Source organism: Schistocerca cancellata, chromosome 1 (genome assembly GCF_023864275.1).
Source record: "Schistocerca cancellata isolate TAMUIC-IGC-003103 chromosome 1, iqSchCanc2.1, whole genome shotgun sequence".
Taxonomy (NCBI): Eukaryota; Metazoa; Arthropoda; class Insecta; order Orthoptera; family Acrididae; genus Schistocerca; species Schistocerca cancellata.
The window spans coordinates 819,988,263-820,012,039 of record NC_064626.1 but is presented as its reverse complement, the minus strand read 5'-3'; the positions used below and the strand labels follow the sequence as shown (position 1 = coordinate 820,012,039).

At 40.2% G+C, this 23,777-nt stretch overlaps 1 protein-coding gene across 1 annotated transcript in view; it reads right to left on the bottom strand.

The window, feature by feature from the left end:
* Positions 1-23,777, bottom strand: part of LOC126188321 (WD repeat-containing protein 11-like) — a 209,064-nt gene that overhangs the window by 162,261 nt on the left and 23,026 nt on the right. The window contains exons 3-6 of the mRNA XM_049929917.1: positions 12,987-13,098; positions 12,718-12,871; positions 4,470-4,643; positions 182-410 (exon numbers count right to left, since the gene is read on the bottom strand). Coding sequence (XP_049785874.1) covers positions 182-410; positions 4,470-4,643; positions 12,718-12,871; positions 12,987-13,098 — 669 coding nt within the window. The remainder of the gene's footprint in view (positions 1-181; positions 411-4,469; positions 4,644-12,717; positions 12,872-12,986; positions 13,099-23,777) is intronic.

Here is a 23,777-nt window from a genome sequence, read left to right as displayed (position 1 = left end):
ACTTGATCTTCCAATGGGGGAGTAGTCACGCGGACCATGACAAGGCACCTCAGACCGCGCGGTGCTTACGAGGGAAAAAATAACTAATTTAAATTATTAGAGGAACACAACAGTGATGAAAAATTACAAAAGGAAAAATTAGTTACAAAGGAAGTATTTTTAAAAATGGATACTGACTAACCGTGGCTTGTTTTCACCAACAACAAGCTCCTTCATAAGTTTCCTCAGTCTGTCTCGGGTACGTTGTTTCTCTTCAACCCCAGATGATGATACATTTGATGAGCTACTCTTGCTTGTATTTGTGGACTGTGCTGATCGAGGACTTGAAATGTAGAACTTTCGGCCATTTGACGATGGAATTTTGTCAAGTGTGAAGTCATCAACAAATAATATACAATCAGAGCAGGCAACTGAAATTTTTGTAAAGTGACACAAATAGATTAATCATATTGCCTTCATATCTCAAACCATCTGTATTAATCAGTACTTCTGAGTATACGAAATAAATGAAACAATTTGAACTATGATAATTAAGTAGCTGCGTAACATGAAAAAAATTGACATACGTTATATACACGAACCTAAACAGGCAGTTTCAATCAGGAACATTACACTCATAACAACAACTTTATGGCCTTCAGCCTGTTATGAATACTCCCCCCCCCCCCCCAATGAGAAATGCATTGTTGCTGCCAGCTGTGTCAGTTTTTATTTGCCTACCTTTTGTTAAAAAAATGTATAAAAACACAAACACGACAACAGAGGAAATCCTAATATTTTGGCACGTACAAAGGAATAAGTATTTAGGTATAGCAATCACAGAATCTAATTTCAAAGCAGTTGGTATGTTCATGACTAACAATAACAGGATATTTGAGTGATTTCTGGGAATCATCTTAAAGTGTTAATCATGCCATTTTATGCTCATAACAACTTTTTTCCTCATGAATTTCAGTGTTTAAAAAAAAATTTGAAAATGAAATTCAAATAATTTGAAAGCCCATTAAAACAATCCATTTGAGTCATGTGATGCCTGAGCTAGCAAGCTACTCCTACTGTTGTAAAGTCCATTCACAATGATTTCTTGTTTTGGAATTTATGTTTCAGAAAACAGGTTACAAATGGTGTGTAATACCACATTGTACAAATACATTTATAAAAACTCCTGAAAAACCGTTTTTGAGTGTTCCAAAGAATGAGAAGATGATTAAAATGTGGTTGTAACTCACTCATAAAGATCCAAATGAGATAGTGGTCATTACTTGTGTTTTTTTTCTGTGAGTATTATTTTGATGTAAGGAAACACACCATATGTGCATGTTGTCACATGCTGGATTTGTAACGCAATGTTTACAAGATAGATCCGCAATTTGGATCAAATTTTTTTTCAGTAATATAGTTATGTAAGAGCCTTAAATTCTATATCATATTACACTTTTTAATATCTATTTCCATTTATTAGCTTCATTTTACATCTGATACATTTGAGATGAATGACAATGATGGTGTTAAGAAACTGTATTTCAAACCCAAAATACCTCTTATTCTGAAGAAATCGTTTAACAATTTCTGACCACATTATTCTTCCCAAATAAGCTATTGAATACAATAATTTGGCCCTTCCAACTGTTTCAACTGAACCTGTTATAAAACTATATGATTCTGACAAAGAGAAAAATTGAGCATTGCATGGAAGTTATGAGGAAATGTAATAAGATTAGCACATTACAATGCAATGAAAGGTGATCCTTCTTAAGCACTCTTAAAGCATTATTTTTCCAGCAGCAGTTAAATATTCATTAGAACAACAGATGTTTTAAAGCTCTACTGCATATTTTATAGACATAATTTTCCGGTTATTAACTCCTGAAGAGATATAACATTTCATCGGTGTTCAGGCCGCAGCAAAAATTCGACAGTTCACGAGGCCTATGATGGACGATCTAGGGCTTAGAATGCCTGGAGTGTACAAGATACCATGCCAGTGTGGTTGTTACTATGTCGGCCAAACAGTATGCACTGTGGAGCAATGCCGGACAGAACACGAAAGGTGCTTACACCTACGCTGTCCAGAAAAAATCAACTGTGGCAGAACACACTTAGAAAATGGACACCAAATTCTATTCGACGAAACATCTGTCATTATGAGGACGAAGGGATTTTGGGACAGTGTCACAAAAGAAGCTATTGAAATAAAAACCTCTGAAAACACCATCAACAAGGACAGCGGTTTGCAGCTCAGCACAGCCTGGGACCCGGCCATACCAAGTTTAAAACAGGCGCGACGGATGCGGGATGAAAACATCACCATATATGGTGAGGAAGAGAGCACCAGTGACGTCACAGCCAGTAATGCGGCTATATAACAACGCAGCCACAGCAACACAGCAGTCATTCTTACCGCTTGACAATGACTGAGGAGAGCTCGGTCGAAAGCTCATGGGATTTTAACCACCTGACGTGGCTGGAAGCCCAAGAAAATTTTATTAATTCCTATCACCGCAAACCCATGCATTCATACATAATTTTCAGGTGGTTTAAATTAATGACCTGGAGGAACAGAAAAACTATAATGTGTAAAGCTGTTGAGGGAAAACAATGATACTCTGCAACTTCCTATGAGTGCCATTACGTGGGATGAAAATTTGAAAACATGAGTAGTTTTGGCAATAACAATAGCAATTAACAGTCATAATTATCTTCTGAATGAAAAAGTTTCCACTGTGTTTTATTGCGCATGCTTTCACAAGATGTCCTCAAAAATTTCTGCAGCATAGTCCAAGCAAATAATCAAATTGCAGATTCCCTCAGTTATAAGACAATTCTGCAACTTACTGCTGTGTCACACTATTTCTGCCCAGTCACCATGCAATGCAGTTTTCACGTTTCCTATTTCTGGAATGTAAAAATATGGGTTGTTTTTGAAGAACAAAGAGACCATAAATGAATCAACTTCAGGAAGTTTACCACTAAAAGTATTCACAAAATTCCTTTCAGTTGTTACATAAAAGCAGTAAATGCATTTTCTATCCTAAATAACTAAACTGTTTGCATAAAAAGTGTGGAAAACACTAGTAACTTTGGCTAACACTCCTGTGAGAGATATATAGCTTAATCTTACTCCTAGCCTGTGACGTCACTATAGCTTCAGCCAATAACAGATCATGTTCCATCACGTAACCAAATCATGAAATTTAAGGATTTTTAAGCTTCAGTTACATAAAAATAACATATTTTCTGAGAGTATTGTCCAAAAATGCTATCTGAAAGTTATAATAATTCAGAATCTTTGACAATGAAAGCTACTCATGCAGGTGAAATATCAGGATATTCATATGGAAACGTCAGCTGAAGATACCAAGATGAAAGCCTGCATATATACATCAACTGGCAGTTAGTTCCACATCAAATCTGCCCTTTGCTGCTTCCTCTAGTAGTATTCAAGTTATTTCCTGGTGCATTAATACGTATCCCATTACACTGTCCTCCTCCTCTTCCTCCCACTCCTCCTCTTTCTTTATAGTTTTATATACATTCCTTTCCTCACCAGTTCTAGAAGGACCTCCTATCAAGTTCACTAAATTTCCAGCATTCTTCTGTAATATCACATTTCAAATATTTTGTTCTTTTCCACTTTTGCAGCAGTTGATTATTCACTTTCATACAATTTAGGCTCCAATTCATACTCACAATTTCTTTCCCCTACTAATGATTGTGTATAGTACCATTAGACTTCTTTTTACAAGGAATGATCACTTTGTCCATGTTAGTCTATCTCTTGTGTTCTCCTTGTTTTACTTCCCAGCTGACATAATTCCATCACTTCATTTACTTGTTGCTAATCTCATATCTGCTGCTCCTCAATACTTTCATTTTTCTTTGATTTATTCTCCATACACATTCTGTGGATGGTACACTGTTCATCCCATTCATCAAGTACTGCAATGTATTTAGCAAATCTCATCACTGATATCATTTCCTCCTAAATTTTAAACTTTCTTCTAAAGCTTTCTTTTATTTCTTTCATTGCTTCAACATACAGATGGAACAGAGGAAGAGAGAAACTTCATCCCTGTCTTGCGCCCTTTCGAACTGAAAGCCTTTTATCTTGCTCTTTTATCTTCCTCTTATTCCCTCTTGGTTCTTGTATAATGTACATAGTATAGGTAGAAATGTACAAAGTATTTTGAAAAGGTTATTTCTAATTTATGCCTATCTAACCTTCATGTGCCTGTACACTGTCAACTATGAATAAGACAACACAACATTCATATAACAGCATAACACAAATTAAGGAAGGACAATTTCATACTTGGTTAGTATAGTCTAGTATTTCATGCTCTCAATACACTTCAAATTCTGTATTTCATCCACATATTACATAACTGAATATTTGTAGAAATAAATTGTAATTTAAAATGCAACACTTTAAGCAAAAGCAGATGTTTAGTTTTTAACAGCAAACTCACATGCCACCTTCATTGCATTAAATGGATCAAATGAGAAGCTCACGAGATTTTCTGTATATGTCTTCTTCCACAGCTTTGTCTTGTTTCTTATGTCCCATATAATAAGAGAATAAGGGGGATGAAGAGCAGCTAACATGGTGTTCCCATGGTCATAAGCTGATACCCATGACATATCTGAAAATATGTGCAATAAAATTATTTAAGAGTAAAACTGACTTAATGAAAGCTGATGCTCATGACACTGGAAAACATTAGTTCACTGTTGGTAATTACTTTTAAAGCTACTAGACAAATTGTATCATTGTTTAATACACAAATTAGCACTTGATTAGAAAAGAAAAATTTAATAACTGAACAACCATAAAAAGCAGATGCCTAGAAAGGTATTCAAATTTTCTGAAATACAATACATTTAACAAGCTCACTGCACAAAATATTAGTCACCCATTTAAAAGTGCACACTGGTTGTTTTGGAACTGGTAACTGTTGGCCATGATGTATGATGTATGTCACGGCAGTGAAATGTTTAGTATATTCGTCAGTTGTATAGAATCAGTGTAGTAAGATGCCTTAAAGTGGAGACATGACAATGTCAGACCACCTGAATTAGCAAAATGCATTAAATCACCCAAACAACATGGGGAATCACATCGGCCCTCTGCCACTTGAATTAATGACAGGATTTGGTGTACTGGCCAGCCTGGATGTGGTTTTTAGGTGGTTTTCCATGTCCACCCACGTAAATATCATGCTGGTTGCTGTGTCTTGTATAAGATACATGATGCACACAACTTTGTAAAATGACGTCACATTTGACCGAGAAAGTATACTAGATGCAGATTGAATGTGTGCATGGGTTCCTCCTTATGGAGGGGGGCAGTGGGAGAGAGGAGCTGCCGGTAGCTTTTAAATGCCTTTGGGAGTGGTGACCTGATCATAACATTAGCCTATCTCTCGGTATGGTTGTTTCTCGATACCACAAGAGAAGCACCATCCCAGTGCTGACTTGATATTGGGCGGGTACAGGACACTGGGCAGGAAGGAAGGATCAGAGTGTGTCAAGAAGGAGCTGTCATGGGCAGATGTGCCTATGACTACACTGTGAATGAAGTTGACCACATTGTCAGTGACAAATGAAGTCAAAACCAAACATGGAGTGCTACTGTCTGTGAATGTAGATAGAGTTCAGTCGGTTTCCAAGTGAACATTGTGAAGGGACTGTATGCAATGGACATGGAGAGCGAGTATCTCAAAAATAACCATTCTTCACAGCAGCACACAAAGTTGCATGTGTTCAAGGTATCAACCAACAAGGCAATTGGTAAGTGGCTAACAGTATGAAAATAGTGTGGTCTGCCAAACTGCAAACTGCCTAATCTTAATCTAACAGAAAATTTCTGTGACTGTTCGGAACAGTGAGTTGGTTGGTTGGTTTGGGGAAGGAGACCAGACAGTGTGGTCATCGGTCTCATCGGATTAGGGAAGGACTGGGAAGGAAGTCGGCCGTGCCCTTTCAGAGGAACCATCCCGGCATTTGCCTGAAGTGATTTAGAGAAATCACGGAAAACCTAAATCAGGATGGCCGGACGCGGGATTGAACCGTCGTCCTCCCGAATGCGAGTCGGAACAGTGAGTGAAACGCAGCAGACAGCCCCACAATTTTATAGATCTATGGGATCTAATCATGAATGAGTGGAGGAGTGGTCTCAGTTGGATATAGCATATCTGAACAAACTTCACCTAACTGAGGCTATTATCAAGTCTGAAGTTAGTGTTACACAGTATTCATGAATGAATGACTTCAGTTAGATAAGACGTACCTCAAGGAACTGTGGGCTTGCCTCCTCCTCATATTAGAAAACACTCTTAAGTTCTTTGTATCTAGTGTAGAAGTTATGGCTGGTAGTGACCGGGACAGTCACTGAATGTAATTTCACATACGCAGGATTCTGAGAAATTGCCTTTATTTCTTTGTGTCAAAATCTGTAATACAATTCTACCCTTCAGTTGAAAACAAGTCTTACTTTATATGGTTTCAAGATGTTGTAATTTTTGGGGCTATATCACCCCAAAAGTGGTGGGCCCTTTCATTGTAGAGACCTAATGACCTGCCCCCCTCCTCCCCCCCCCCTCTGCCCCTGCTCCACCCCATCACCATCACCATCACCATTTTCCAACTTCTACCAATCCCCTTTTACTTCCTCTGAAGAAGGAACATATTACACTGAAAGCTGCAAGTTTTATTTCCTACTGTAAGTGTTGCTATTGCTAGTACCAGAAGCTGCATCACCTAAAGGTTAGTACTGGTCATCATATTGTGTATTGTTCAGGGAGGAATTGTAGGGAGAGTGTGAATGGTTTATTTTGGAGGTTAGAAAAGACGGGGAGGAGGGAGTAGGGACCCTATGTTTATGGGAATGAATGGATGCAAAGATTAAGCTTCAAATGTTATCTTCCATTTCTTCTTGCAACAGGTGGCTCAGTCTCAACCTACAGTATGAATAAATTACCCCTTCTCACCAAATTTAAAGCTTCCCCACTAATTCTCTTTCTTATATGAAGAAGGAACATGTTTTACTGAAAGCTAGAACTATTGTTTCCTATTGTGGCTGCCAGTATATTGGAAGTTGCATCACCTGCACTGTACTGACCAGCCTTTCTCCCTTCTGGCAGTTGGTAATTGGTATTGGCTTCATTTCAGTCTTAGAAAGACTAACTCAGAGTATTACTTATAGTAACTCATTATGTTAAACATACAATGAAGTGACAAAAGTCATGTGATAGCAATATGCATGTATGCAGATGGCAGTAGTATCACACACTCTAGTTATAAAAAGGCAGTACATTGGAAGTGCTGCCATTTTTTCTCAAGTGATTCATGTTAAAAGGTTTCCAACATGCTTATGGCCCCAAGATGGGAATTAACAAACTTTGAATGTGGAATGGCAGTTGGAGCTTGATGCATGGGACATTCCATTTCAGAATTCATTAGGAAATTCAATATTCTGAGATCCACAGTGTCAAGTGCATGCCGAGAATTGCAAAATTCAGGCATTACTTCTCACCACAAACAGGACAGTGGTCGATGGCCTTCACGTAACGACCAAGAGAAGCGGTGTTTATATAGAATTGTCAGTGTTAAGAGACAAGCAACACTGCATCAAATAATTGCAGAAATCAATGTGGAATATATAATGAACATATCCATTAGGATGGTGTGGTGAAATTTGGTGTTAATAGACTATGGCAGCAGATGACTGACGTGCCTTCACTAACAGCACAACAATGCCTGCAGTGCCTCCCCTGGGCTCATGACCTTATTGGCTGGACTCTGGATGACTGGAAAACCATGATCTGGTCAGATGAGAACTGATTTCAGTTAGTAAGGGCTAACACTAGGGTTTGGGTGTGCTGCAGGCCCCAGGAAGCCATGGACTCAGTTGTCAACAAGTCACTGTGCAGGCTGGTGGTGGCTCCATAATGGTTTGGGCTGTGTTTACATGGAATGGACTGGGTCCTCTGGTCCAACTGAACCAATCATAGATTGTAAATGGTTATGTTTGGCTAGTTGGAGCCTACCTGAAGCCATTCACAGACGTCATGTTCCCAAACAACAATCAAATTTTTAAAGATGAGCCACAATTGTTCACTGCAGGTTTGAAGAATTGAAGAACATCCTGGACAGTTCAAGCGAATGGTTTGGCCTCCCAGATCATACGACATGGATCCCATTGAACATTTATGAAATAATTGTGAGGTCAATTTACACACAAAACGCTGCATCGATAACACTTTCGCAATTACAGATGGCTATAGAGGCAGCATAGCTCAATATTTCTGCAGGAGACTTCCATGCACATTGAGTTGCTGCACTGCACCAGGCAAAAGGAGGTCCGACATGATATTAGGAGGTATCCCATGACTTTTGTCACCTCAGTGTATTCTATTCACAGAGGTGCCAACACCACACAGGCCATTCACTGATGTTGCTCTTAATATCTATAAAGACTCAGAGGATATTGTTTTCCTGTGTAGGCTCTAGTTTTGTTTTTAAAAAAACACTTTATTTCATAATTAGTAATTAGCTAATTTCATCCCCTTCAGTATTATCAAGCTAACTGATGGTAAAAACAATATAAAAATTATACCAGCTTCAAGAAGAAACTAGAAATAAAAATAAAAAAATACATGGAAAAAACTTAAATGCCTCCATTAGTATGGGGAAAGCAACATGTGATGGCTTCCTAATAAGAGTTTCATACAAGTGGAGTAGCTATGAGTATAGCAATCGCTTTACTTTCACAAGATGCTCTCATCATTCAAACTTTTACCTTTCTCCTGTAATATCTGAACTCTGAGGGATGCCTGCTGTCAGCAAGTCAGCCACAAATTCTTTCTAATAAACAATTTGAGAAGGTAGCCTCTAAAATTGTTGTTTATTAGTAGGATCAACATCGCTCCTCTCGATACGGTCTCATCCCACGGTCTGCTGCATTTCCAGTCCGCTTACAACTGTGTTTAGTACGAGCAGACATCAGGATACCAGACACTGTTGGCTGCCACTCAAGCCCAGCCAGCCCCACTATTCCACCTGCTATAATCTCTCAGTGGTGTTGCGTAACTGGAACAATACTGGACACAAGGTATGTCTCCCATTCAAGAATTATTACAGTGTCGGTGAACCAATGGAAGCTGCCTATGGAATCTTCTATTTTTAAATTCAAGGTTAAATCTAATAAATTGTGAAGGTGGAGGAGAAAGGCTGATAAACTGGAAGGAAGTAAGAAGCTTAAAAAGTGAGTACGAGCTTCCTTCAAGGCAAAACAACATATGCCTTCTGACCAATGGCATAAAATGAACAAAAATTTGTGTCCCCAGAAGGTATAGAAGTGGGCAGAGCAAACAACTAAAACTTCAACTACCGGCCACATAAACCTTCCCATTTCCTAGAATTTCAACTATTAATTTAGGAGTAAAGGAGACCAATCACCAAATAGCAGAAGCAGTGGGCTGCCGAAAGGCACACACAAAATAAAACTTTGTTTGGTGTTGGAAAAAATCATTTGAAGAGCTAGAGTCGAAACAAGCACGTGCACGTGCGCGTACACACACACACACACACACACACACACACACACACACACACACACACAGTGTGCTGGTTGGCTCACAATGCCGGGATTGCAGTTTGGCAGGTGGATCGGACTGAGGGTTTGTGCCAGGTGGAGTGGGTAGAGCAAGAGAGAGGTGTGAGCAGGATGAGTGGCTGGGAATGGGTTGTCAGTGGCTCAGAGGTAGGCAGTAGGTGGGTAAGCTAGGAATGCGGAAGGAAATTGTGGCACATGCATGGGCTAGGCATTTGACACAGGTGTACCGGAGCACGCGAGGTGCGGCAAAAAATGGAGATGATGTGGAGGCAAAGAATGAGAAGGGATGACAGGACAGAGGAAAGGGAAACTGCTGGGTAGAAGGTACGAGGACAGTAGGTTAGCAGAGATTGAGGCCAAGAGGGTTCCAAGAGCAAGAGACGTGTTTTACGAATAAGAAAGCTGGTGCTGGAGGAAAGGATCAAGATCACGTGTTGAATTCTAGCATGTTGTGCCCAGTGAGGGCCACTGAGTGGTTAACTTCGTTCTTGGACACAGTTTGATGGTGGACAATCATTCTGGTGGACAGCTGGTTGGTGAGGTCTGCTTGTGTCTGTGTATGTGCGGTTGGATATGGGTGTGTGCGCGAGTGTATGCCTGTCCTTTTTCCCCCCAAGGTAAGTCTTTCCGCTCCCGGGATTGGAATGACTCCTTACCCTCTCCCTTAAAACCCACATCCTTTCGTCTTTCCCTCTTCTTCCCTCTTTCCTGATGAAGCGACCGTTGGTTGCGAAAGCTTGAATTTTATGTGTATGTTTGTGTTTGTTTGTGTGTCTATCGACCTGCCAGCGCTTTCGTTTGGTAAGTCACATCATCTTTGTTTTTAGATATATTTAAGCAATGTATTGTCATACATTGAGGATGAAATTACTTGTACATTGCTATGCTTAAGGCCATTGGGAGCCATCATGCCCACTCCACAATAGGAAATCGGAGACAAAATGCAGAGAGCAGGCAAAAGCGGTAGTGTTTAGGTTACCCGAGCTAAATAGTAATACCAGAGCCCTGAAAATTGCAGATGTTCTGGGCAGCTGTCCCAGTGGAGAAGTTTCACTTCAGAGAATTAAATGGTAACTCCATCTGCCACCTAGATGCTGTTGTAAGGCATCATAGTAGAAGATGACCATTAAAAAGGTATGTCTTACCAGAGGCAACAAGTTTGATAGTTGCTTTTTCTAATGTTTAGAATTAGCCTTCAGTGTAGTAGATAGGTTGATCACTAATAACTAATGTTAATCAGACCCCTGAATTCCTCGAGTCTCCTGCTGCAAAAATCCTGTGGAGTCCCAAAATCTGTATCTCTCGCAGGTGCCCTCTGGGAGTGTTTGGCACTGATCCAAGTCACCACTGCCTTCACTGGGAATTTGTGTTTCTGCATCTGCTCCTTGCTGCTCAGAAATTGTAGACTGACCTAAAGCAGCCCTGTCTTCCCTCTATCCTGTGTTAGCACACGACAGTATATTCATGTTCAAGAAGCATGACATCAAACAACTGTAAGAAGTTCAGTTAGCTTTTTAAGATGGTGTCAGCCTCTAGAGGCACTGAAATGTTGTGTAATATCATATTTGAGATCCAATGTTAAAGGATATGGCATGGAGCTAATTGTTATTCTTTCTGAAAATTTGATTTATTTATCATTCCACATAAAATTTCACACATAGTTCCACATTTCCACACGAAAATCTCAACACATTAAACATATAACTCTTTTCACTGTCTATCTGCAACTACACACATTGCAACGAGCTTTACAGGTGCATCAAACACAGTCTGGTGCAGTTAGTGCTTACACACAATAATATATAACAAGCTGTTTTGACGAAAACTTCTAGAACTTTCAATAAGTCAACACCATGGCAGTGCGATTTTTGTTTTTAGATAGTTCATCAAATTTAGTTTACTGAATGTTTCTTCAGGACATGTATTTATTTGAAGATTTTTAGTAATAACAACTGATGATAAAGGTTAAAACATTTGCAGTTATTAAAACTGGAAACTTCCTGTAATGTTACATCATCTGCATACTGATACAAAAAACCTAAAAATATAAATGGTGACATATGTTTTATCTGAGTTGAAACAGTCTTTTAAAATTATTAACAAATAATTTCATTTTCTTTAAACAGGATATGCTGTTGAATTTTTGTAAACTAATGTTTCAAGCCCAAATCTTACCAGAATTTAAGTGGTATCACATACTTCACTAGATGGGGAAAAAAGTTCAATTAGGTCATGTTTTACTACAGAATGGAGCAGGCACTGGGAACCAACTTGATATCCTTAGTCAACCCTTCCTCTATGTAGAATGCTACACTAAGAATTGGATTTATAATCAAAGGAGATATGCAATAGGTCTACTGAGATAATGTTTGCAATTATGTTTTTGAAAACTGCAACACCCATCAATAATTCACCAAATTAATTCAAGCACAGATAATGTGTAGAACAGTGTACTAGCAATAATCATTAAATGAATTAAATGCACTGAAATTAAAAGAATGGATTGATGGGGAAGAAATCAAAGAAGATACAGTGACACAAAATGATAGTGGTGCAAACTGTTTACACGCCGAACCTGTAATGTAATGAATATACCAATGACAACTGAAAATTTGTGCCAGACCAATGCTCACACCTGGGTTTCCTATTTACTGTGAGCAGACGCCATAAAAATCAGTTTATCTGAGCACGTCACCAGGCCTGACTCAAACATTTATTCTCACTGATGATTCCACCTACGATTTCCGAACACTACCACCAGACTCCATCATGGATAGTCAGAACAGAAATATTCATATCAATTTTAAGTTCTGTTGGCAGAACATGTCACAAAAATTCTATTCATATGTGGGACTAATAATAAGCAATACAGAATACACATTGCTTATTGAACAACTGAACCTTACAGCTCTCCTAGAATTCTCCTCCCAAAACCAAAACCTTGATGCACCTATGGTCCAATATCTCTCACAAGTTTGAAAATGACAGTTATATGCAATGTACAGCCCATTGTGCTGTGTAAGGTAGCTTGGAGGGTGTAAATGTAGAAACATACAACCAGGTACAGCCAACCGGCCGACAACAGTACTTTACATACTAACCTAGGATTGGTTTGCTGCCATCCTGTAATATAGCAGATGGAATTCCAGCAGCAACATCCCACACAATAATATGCCCTGTTGTATCTGAAGAAATCAAATTAAGAGTCACTTGCTCGGTAAGGTGTCTATTGTGAGACACATTCTCCCACAAGACCTGTATAAGGGAAGAATGAAAAAGAAGTTTAAACAGCATTTTCTATTGCAAAACAAAAAAAGTCTAAACTTTATTACACACTAAATATAAGTTTCATTTTAAATTAAATATTTACCTTATTCACCATTGCTTTATGTTTATCGAGGCACTGTATTGGCTGGACATTTTTTGTGTCAATAATAACAACAGTGTAGTTTGAGCCATATGCCAACAGACCATGACTGCCCCTGAAAATCAGTGGACAAAATATGATTCAGTACCAACAATGAAAAACTGATGGTTAAATGAAACAAACACTGGAAAATTGAAAACAGGTTCATATAAATAAAAACCACCTCTGAGTCCACAGTGCCATTTCTAGGAGGAGGAGGGGGAGGGGGTTGACGGGTTGGACATAAGTGGCAAAAAAAATAGCTAGTGGAATAGAGTATATGATTTTCCAACAAGTTCTGAACAAATCGACTATTTCTCAAAAGGTAAGGAACTGGCAGGGTAGCAGGGCAAACTAAAATAGTCCGTTGTGCTCTCTGAATTATACATTACAAGATAGTGGTTCATAGTCAGCTGGGGTTTGGAGGAGACAAATCAGTGCATGCATGATGAATAATGAATGATGATGACAGAAAGAAAGAAACTAGAACTGTTACAGGGAGGGAAACAGATTGTCTTAAGTAAAGGACTGAGGTGGACATGGAGATGAAAAAAGAAAAGGGGGAGGGTGGTTGTGGGAGGACAGAAGAGGATCAGGTAGTGGCAAAAATATCTTATACTTAGGACAGGAAACTGGCTGGAGAACACAACATAAATCTTACCAAAACATTAATGAAATCAGAAACATACTGGTAGATAATGCAACTGGCACTACTATGAACCAACCATTTTACTAACAGAACTAATTTCATTATTTATTTATTTGTCAGTGTTTAAAAGCTCATTAAATCAAAGTTGTCCTCAATGCAAAGGTTATCTTTAAGACCTCAGAGGTTACTGGCAATAGTCCCATACTTTTTCTGTTCATTATCACTCCTTTCATTTTTGTTATTGCTTTGTAGGTGTCGAGTGCTCCTGAAGAGTTAGCACTCAAGTTATTAGTTCCAAGATACTACAACAATAGTTGGGGTGGTTATAAAAAGTATACAAATTGGATATAACAAAGTCTAAGTACTTAGGTGATCCTATTGAGATGAATCATTTAATCGTCAAGCTGTTGCCTCAGTTTCTGTAGCATCTGTGGTCATGTGGTTGATTCTGTTAACCATTTATCACATTCTTTAGAGGAACAAAAAACATTGCCTTAACAAGCTTGACACTGAAAAAAAAAATTATCTTTGTTTTGATTTTTACATATATAAAGATATATTTTCATGTATTTTAATGTTTGAATTTTTTTTGTTTGATAGTTAGAAAATATAATAAAAGTATCTTACTCTTTTATTTATCAAGAAATTTCCAACTCACATAATAATCTCACATCTAACAATTAAAGCAACCGCTCAATAGTAAATAAAAGTATTGGTTCATAAATTACCTTACCGTGTAAAAAACGAAATATGGTACCTTGGAGGGCCAAATGAAACTAAATTATTGACATTTATAGAGGGGCTGGACAAGTTAAATAAAGAACAAGGGGATTATAACCATGATGACAACTCATCATCTGATAATGGCAACAGAAACTGTTACAAATCTTGCTTCCAACCAAAAAACAAAATGAAATATTGCACAGATAGAAAACAGAGTAATAATAATAATTTTTATTATAAATATTATTATTATTAGCACCAGTAATTAAATGAGAAACAGAAATAAAATCTTTAATTCTAATGATGAGAGTAGTGTGTGTAGAAATAGACTGTTGGGTATTTAACTTTGCCAAAAATTTCTATGATTGAGTTCCTGAAAGAATACAAACTTTAAAGGTATGTCCTGGACCAAAGAATGTAAAATAAACATAGTAATTTTTACAGTACTCGGATTTTACAGAAAATTTATACAAGTTGTGAAGACCACAGCTATACCGTTTACTGGAGATTTGTGCCATGTTGGTACTCAATCCCAGGTTTCCCACTTTTTACATGAGTAGTTGCCTTATCCACTTCGGCTATCCGAGCATGTCTCACAGACAGATCCAAACTTCTGCTTCCCATAGTGGTCACATAATTATGTGATTCAGGCACAGGGAGAGACTTGTTTACTTTTCTTTCAGACTTCCTTGGCTTTGGCATGAAATACATCAGTACAGTGTCTGCATTTGACAGTGTCTGTAAAATTCAATGCAATGGTCCTTTGGAGATGCATTACGGACACTGGCAAATACAGATGCTGCACTAATGTAATTTACAAAATTACAGGCTATGAACAATCAACAATTATTACATTTATTGAAGCAAAAATCCAAGTGGATTTGGGATCACTAGAAGAGGTTAAAATTTTAAGTCATCCAAGAATGAATCAGGATTTTAAGTTAACCACAGATGCATTGGAATATGGTTTGGCTGTAAATTGTTCCAAGGAGAATGGGATCTAAAGAACCGACAGCACCAAGTTATATAGCCTTCAGTAGTGTGAAGTCTAAGCAAACGTGAGTTAAATCCATTCAGCTACTGATAAAGTACTACTATCTACTGTCTGGAGTTTACAGAAGTTTCAAACATTAGTGTGGAGTTCAAGGATAGTAACATATACTGACCATAATATTTTGGCATTTTTAATGTAAATACATTGCTACATAGCTGATTTATGAGATGGGTTCTGTTTATCCAAGAATTTAAACTGCTAATCAATTATATTAAGGTTCACTCAATGCAGAGCTTGATGCATGATCCAGATTACTGTCAGGCAAGAAATTTAATGTTAAGACTTCGTCAACTATCAAATATTTTTCCAGAATTCAGGTATTTATACACTTCACATATTCCAGAATACACAACTGTTATGAACACAAGATGTTTCAAGAACCTTCCAGAAATGGGAAATGCTAAATAACAAATAGCTGCTGGTGGTCGAGTTTGAAGTGGCGACCTCAGCAGGTCAACCACCCATGCCAACCCCTATGCTACACTGCATGCACTACCACTCGTGGTAGTTATTACTTGAAGGCATATTTCTGAACAAGTCTCTTGTTATTGTGATCTTCATCCAAAGACTGATTTGATGCAACACTCCATGCTACTCTATCCCATGCAAGACTCTTCATATTCGAATAGCTGCTGCAACTTACATCCTTCTGAATCTGCTTACTATATTCATCTCTTGGTCTCCCTCTATACAGTTTTTATCCCAACACTTCCCTCCAATACTAAAGTGATGATTGCTTGATGTCTCAGAATGTATCCTATCAACTGATCAATACACCCATGTAACCTTAAGCATTCTTCTGAACTGCTTATCATCTACATTTCACTTCTGTACAAGGCTACACTATAGACAAATAGCTTCAGAAGAGATTTCCAAAGAGTGAAATGATTGTTAAGGCTTTTGTGGCCACTTGTTTACAAATTGCCTGTTGGCTTCTGTCTCAGTTCTTTCACCCAACGTTTGACTAACGATTTACCTAATCAGAATGAGATTTTCACTCTGCAGTGGAGTGTGCGCTGATATGAAACTTCCTGACAGATTAAAACAGTGTGCCGGACTGAGACTTGAAATGGGGACCTTTGCCTTTCGCGGGCAAGTGCTCTACCATCTGAACTACCCAAGCACAACTCACGCCTCGTCCTCACTGCTTTATTTCTGCCAGTGTCTCATCTCCTGCCTTCCAAACATTACTGAAGCTCTCCTACCCTTTCAATTTACCTAATGTTTTTCCACAACAAGGGGGCTGGCACTGTCAAAACTTCACCTCCAAACCAGCAATGGAGTGTGATGCTTTGACAGTGCCAGCCACTCATATTGGTGAAAGGTCTGATAAATCATCAAACAAAAGTCGCAAACCTGAGACAGAAGCCAACAGGCAATTTGTCACTTAAATTTATATTTGATGTTTACAAATTACTCTTCTTCTGAAACACTTTTCTTGACATTACAAGTACACAGTTTATATCCTCTCCACTTTGGCCATCATAAGTTATTTTACTGCCTAAACAGCAAAATTCACCTACCAATTTTAGTGTCTCACTTCTTAATCTAAATCCCTCAGCATCACCCGACTAAATTCAACTACTTTCCATTACACTTGCTTTGCTTTTGTTAACTTTCATCTTATGTCCTCCTTTCACGACATTGTCCATTCCATTCAACTGCACTACCAATTCCTCTTCTGTCTCTGAAGGATTGCAATGCCATCAGCAAACCTCAAACTTTTTATTTCTTTACCTTAACTTTAATTCTCTTTTCAGATTTCTCCTTGGTTTCCTTGACAGCTTGCTCAATGTACGGACTGAATAACATTGAGGATAGGTTACAACTCCGTCTCACTCCCTCCTCAACCACTGCTTCCCTTTCATGCCCTCTCCCTGTAACTGCCGTCTGGTTTCTGCACAAGTTGAAAATAACCTTTTGCTCTCTGTATTTTACCCCTCCTACCTTTACAAATTGAAAGAGAATATTCCATTCAACATCATCAAAAGCCTTCTCCAAATCTACAAATGCGATAAATGTAAGCTTGCCTTTCTAAAACCTATCTTCTAAAATAAGTCGTAGGGTAGTACTGCCTCATGTATTCCAACTTTCCCCAGAACCCAATCTGATCTTTCCAGAGATTGGCTTCTACCAGTTTTTCCATTATTCTGCACATAATTCATGCCAGTATTTCGCAAACATGACTTATTAAACTGATAGTTTGCAATACTCACAATTGTCAGTACATGCTTTCTTTGGAATTGGAATTACTACATTCTTCCTGAAATCCTGTCTTGTAAATCTTCACACCAGGTTGAACAGTTTAGTCAAGGCTGATCCTCCCAAGTATGTCATCAGTTCCGTGGGAATGTCATATACTCCTGGGACCTTGTTTCCACTTAGGTCTTTCAGGGCTCTGTCAAATTCTTCTTGGAGTATCATATCTTCCATCTCGTCTTCATCTGTTTCCTCTTCCATGTCTATTGTACTGACTTCAAGTTCATTTCCCTGGTACAGCCCCTATACACACTCCTATTTCCGAGTTTTCCCTTCGTTGCTTAATACTGTTTTTTCATCTGAACACTTATTATTCATACGACTGCTCCTCTTTTCTCCAAAGCTTTCTTTAATTTTCCTGTAGGCAGTATCTACCTTTCCCTTGTTATGCACACTTCTATACACTTACATTTGTCATCTAGTCACTCTCACTCACCTATTTTGCACTTCCTATCAATCTCGTTTCTTAAATGTTCATATTCTCTTTCGCCTGCTTCATTTGCTGCATTTTTATATCTTCTGCTTTCATCAATTAAATTCAGTACCTTTTTTTGACATCCAAGGATTTCTAATACATCTTGTCTTTTTATCTGTGTCATCCTCTGCAGCCTTCACTATTTCATCTCTCAAAGCTACGTATCCATCTTCTACTATATATGTTTCCCCCGTTTCGAGAAATCATTTCCTAATGTTCCCTTTGAAACTCTCAAAAACCTTTGGTTCTTTCGACTTATCCAGGTCCAATCTCCTTAATTTCCTATCTTTTTTACACTTTTAATCTACAGTTCATAACCAATAAATTATGCTCAGTGTAAACATCTGCCCCTGGAAATGTCTCACACTTTAAAATCTGGTTCTGAATTCTCTGTCTTATCTTTATGTAATCAATCTGAAACCTTCCAGTGTCTCTAGGTCTCTTCCATGCATACAACCATCTTTCATGATCCCTCAACTAAGTGTCACCGATGACCATCATCAACTGGAAGAAAAATTATAACATCTGTTGGTTTAAAAATGCATATTTGTCGCAGAAGACACTTTTATATACCAAACGTAAAAATGACAAACTGTGGCATGCAACATAGATTTTGACATTATGCTGAAAAGCTTTGGTAAGTTACACACACACACTGCTAACAGAACTTCTGGAGATTTATTATTTTGTGCAAATGAACATCAAAATTTTCATTTATATAGATGTAATTGTTTGTTCAAAATCTTAAAGCTAGTAAGTTCTTCATCAATTGTTTCTGACAGTTAGACAAAACATTGCATTTGAATATGTGCATGTTTTTATATACCCATTTTTTAAATATATGGGAGTGGTCAGGGGGATGGGGGGAGTGGTCAGGGGGATGGGGGAAGTGGTCAGGGGGATGGGGGAAGTGGTCAGGGGGAGGGGGGAGTGGTCAGGGGGAGGGGGGAGTGGTCAGGGGGAGGGGGGAGTGGTCAGGGGGAGGGGGGAGTGGTCAGGGGGAGGGGGGAGTGGTCAGGGGGAGGGGGGCAGTGGTCATGGGGAGGGTGGCAGTGGTCATGGGGAGGGGGGCAGTGGTCATGGGGAGGGGGGCAGTGGTCATGGGGAGGGGGGCAGTGGTCAGGGGGAGGGGGGCAGTGGTCAGGGGGAGGGGGGCAGTGGTCAGGGGGAGGGGGGCAGTGGTCAGGGGGAGGGGGGCAGTGGTCAGGGGGAGGGGGGCAGTGGTCAGGGGGAGGGGGGCAGTGGTCAGGGGGAGGGGGGGCAGTGGTCGGGGGGAGGGGGGCAGTGGTCGGGGGGAGTGGTCAGGGGGAGGGAGGCAGTGGTCAGGGGGGAGTGGTCAGGGGGAGGGGGGGGGAGTGGTCATCTCCTGCTCACTTGGCAGACACTCTGACCACTAAGCCATGTGGACACAGTGGACATAACTGTACATGCCTCACATCAGACCCGGAGTCTCAACTTATCCACGACACTACTGACATAGTGCCCCTCATTACTCACGAACGAAAGACACCACATATATAATAAAGGTGATGCTGGTCGATGATCCCTTCAGTGTAGATGCACACCATGCTCAAACTCTTACAGGAATCGGTGAAATGCCACACAGGATCACGAGGACAAGATTAGAATAATTACAGCACACAAAGAGTCATTCAGACAATCATTCTTGCTGTGCTCCACACGTGAGTGGAACAGGGAGAAACCCTAATAACGGGGTACAAAGGGACAAACCCTCGGCCATGTATTTCACAGTGGTTTGCAGTGTGTGGATTTTCTTTTTTTGGGGGGGGGGGGGCAGAGGGGGGGGGGGAAGACTACTGAGGTCATTAGCGCTCAGTCACAAATGTAAGTGCACATATAATCTGGTAAAACTCAAGGGGGAGGAACTCCAGAAAGTTCTTACAAAGACGCAGATAAAATAATTAAAAGAGTTAGATGTCTTTGGACAAGCAGCTGCTCGAGTGTCAGCAGCTAAAATTTCCTGCAAAGTAGATGGCAGAGACAGGACAACACGAGATTGATTAAAACGGGGTCACGGCAATAAACATGGCCCACTGTCAATGCATGACCACAAGGGCACCGCGGGGCGGGGTCACCAGATAGCAGGTAGCAGTGGCTAAACCGGCAATGCCCAATCCGCAACCTGGCCAAAAGGACCTCATCTCGCCGAGATGGTTGAGAGGAGGTTGTCCAAGGTGTTGGGAAAGGTTTTATGGCCCGGAGCTTATTTTCTTGAAGTGACGACCAAGTATCCCACCATAATGACACAAGCCTCTTACAAACAACTAATGTCAACTAATGTCAGACGATGGGACACAAAGGGAGGCTGGCCGAGGCAGGAGGACTGCAGCCTTGGCTGCAGCATCAGCAGCCTCATTCCCAGGCACTCCTACATGGCCTGGAACCCACATAAAGCTAACAGGAGAGCCATCATCAGCAAAAGAACGGAGGGATTGCCGGATCCGTTGCACCAAGGGATGGACCAGATATGGAGCTCCAACACTCTGAAGAGCACTAAGTGAATCAGAGCAGAGTACATACGGAGAATGGCGGTGGCGGCGGACATACTGAATGGCCTGATTGAGAGCAAAAAGCTCGGCCGTAAAGCTGGAACACTGGTCGAGGAGCCGGTATTTAAAGGTGACATCCCCGACGACAAAGGCAAAGCCAACACCATCGTCAGTTTTGGAGCCATCAGTGTAAATAAAGGAGTTACTGGCAAGTCGCGCACGAAGTTCGACAAACCGTGAGCAATACACTGCATCCGGAGTACCCTCCCTCCTTTGGGAGCGAGCTGAGGTCAAGATGAATGTGAACCGGAGCCTGAAGCCAAAGTGGTGTCAGGCTCTCACCCTCTCTGAAGGTGGTAGGGAGAGCAAAATCCAATTGTCGAAGCAGGCGACGAAAGCGGGCTCCAGGGGGCAGCAGGGCAGACACATACAACCCATACTGACGGTCGAGAGAATCAGTGAAGGAGGACTGATAAGAGGGGTGGTCGGTCATTGACAACAGCTGGCAGGCATACCGACAAAGCAGTATGTCGCGCCAGTAGGTCAATGGTAATTCGGCAGCTTCAGCATAAAGACTCTCGACGGGACTAGTATAGAATGCTCCGGTCGCAAGACGTAACCCCCGATGATGGATGGAGTTGAGATGGCGTAAGAGGGATGGCCGAGCAGAAGAGTAGATGAGGCTCCCATAATCCAGCTTTGATCGGACTATGGACCGATATAAGCACAGCATGACAGTGCGATCTGCTCCTGCAGAGTGTGGATGTTGATTTAAATGTAGATAATGGGCAGGGGCACTATTTAAATAAGGTGTGGGTAGGTTGAGAATCTGGGTCTAACAGGAAGTGTGCTAGGATAGTCCATGTAGTTGCGATGACCACTGTGTCTGGATAGCTTAGTGGTCAGAGCACCTGCCTAGTGAGCAAGAGGACCAGGTTCGAATCCCAGCCCAGCACAAATTTTCAGCTTTCCCCATTGTTGTAAATCAATGCCCAATAGCATCTACATGTTATTAATTCCTTTGTGTCTTGATTCACAATGGCTGCAGGATTAAATTGGTCTCTATTCTTCAGCACATGTCTTTTTTGTTGTCACCTCCTTTTGTCTCTCGCACTTCTCTTTGAGCTGTGAAGTAGGATATTTCAGTTACAACTCCCCTTAGGATTTAATGTAACCTATAATATTTTCTGCATTTGTGCTAATATATGGCAGAATGAGTTTATGTTGGGTAACAGGAACAGGATGTCGTATGAGATTGTTCTAAATACCATATCTGAAAAATACCCTAAGCAGTTAATCAGATAACTCACTCATGAAGGTAACATCTTAAACCTCCTGGTTACAAACAGGCCAGAATCTTTTGATACAGTTAATGCAGAACAAGGAAAAAAAGATCAAAAGGTTGTTATAGTATCACTGAATGTGGCAGTAAATAGGAATTGGACCAAATTCAAGAGTATTGTAGGATGCACCTTAAGACAATTAAGTGCCGAGCAAGTTGTGAGTGACAGGAAAGACCTTGTCTGTCAGCGTACAAGGAACTATCATCAATCACAGGCTCAGTGTTTTCTAATAACTTGCATTTGTGCTTGTAACAAGTTTCATAGTGAAATCTTGTCTAAAAGATGACAGGGATCTTTTTAATTATTATTTTCATTCTTTGTAGCTTGTAATTTTTGAAATGTAGATTAACACCACCTGCAGTGCTACAGTAACCTAGTTTTGAATATAATAATGTAAGCACACATACTTGCATTTGCCTCTCTGCCAGTGAACAGTGAGCTAGTGTTAGTGACACACTCAATGTTTTCTACTAGGAGGTAATTGTGTTTTCAACAAGTTTGGTACAGTAAACCCTTTTCTAAAAAAAAAACAACATGGCTTGTTTTTAGCTATTGTTTCCATTTTAATTTTAGTAGTAGGATGGATAGGGAGTGTGCATGCTGTGTGTGTGGATTAAAGAGGAGCTGGTTGCAGTTCACGAATAACTGAAGATACTTTTAGCCACAGCTTTTAGCCACAGGCAGCTGCCTAGAGGCTGCTGCCTCAGGGTGTAGCAGCAGCACACAAATAGGCGCATTGCGTGTGACACCTCAGGTGTCGCTTGTTTCACCTACAAGTTCTGCCGCTAAGGCGCCTCCAAGTGAGCCACAGAGAGGGGCCAATCACACTCACTGCAAAGTGAGTGGCACATTGTAACACACAAACATCGCTTGAAGGAGGGTAGGTGTGGGGACTGGCCATCTGAACTTGACCATTTGCCTCACGAGTGGACAAGCAGCCACTCCTTCACCAAGGTACCGGAAGGCACATAGGTGGAAGGGTTCGTTAATTACTGGGAGCTGTAATGTTAGGAGCATTATGGAGCATAACTTTCCATAACTGGAAAGAAGTCCATTTTGTATTCTGTGTGTGTGTGCTAGGGACATCATGCAAGATGTAGAGTAAGTCCAGAATGTGTCTATTAAGGATGCAGTCATCTTCAAGTTATGGTTCATGTCAGCATGAATTATGCCTGTCATCTGGATTCTGAGGCTATCTTCGGTTTTTATGGGCAGCTGGTAGAAATATTGAAGCCTGCTGGTCTCGCTCACAGGATGCATGTAGAGCTTACAATATGCAATATCGTACACAAAATTAATTGGAGTCCTTTGATTTGAAGTCAAGCATGGGGTCTCAACCAGAGGCTCTGGCAATTCTGCGACGATCTTGGCTGCAGATTTGCAATGAAGAATTGTAGGATTCCCCTTGATCGGTCAGTAGTGTACAACACAACTGTAGGATTCCTCTTGATAGGTCCAGGGTACACTATATGGAGGAAGCAATTACTCAGATATCAGGGTATTTGTGGAGTGCACATCATTTTATTATTACTTTTATTATTATTTGGGGGAAGGGGCAGTTCTGAGGTCCTCTGATAGATGCTCACATGTCAATACACAGAGAATGAAATCATATCAAATATTAACTAAAAACACTTCAAGTGTCAAGATTTTAACAGCAAATTGCAGCAGCATTTTTAATAAAGTCCCTGAATTTACTGCCCTCCAGGAAAGCAACCATGCTCAAATTATACTCAGAACCA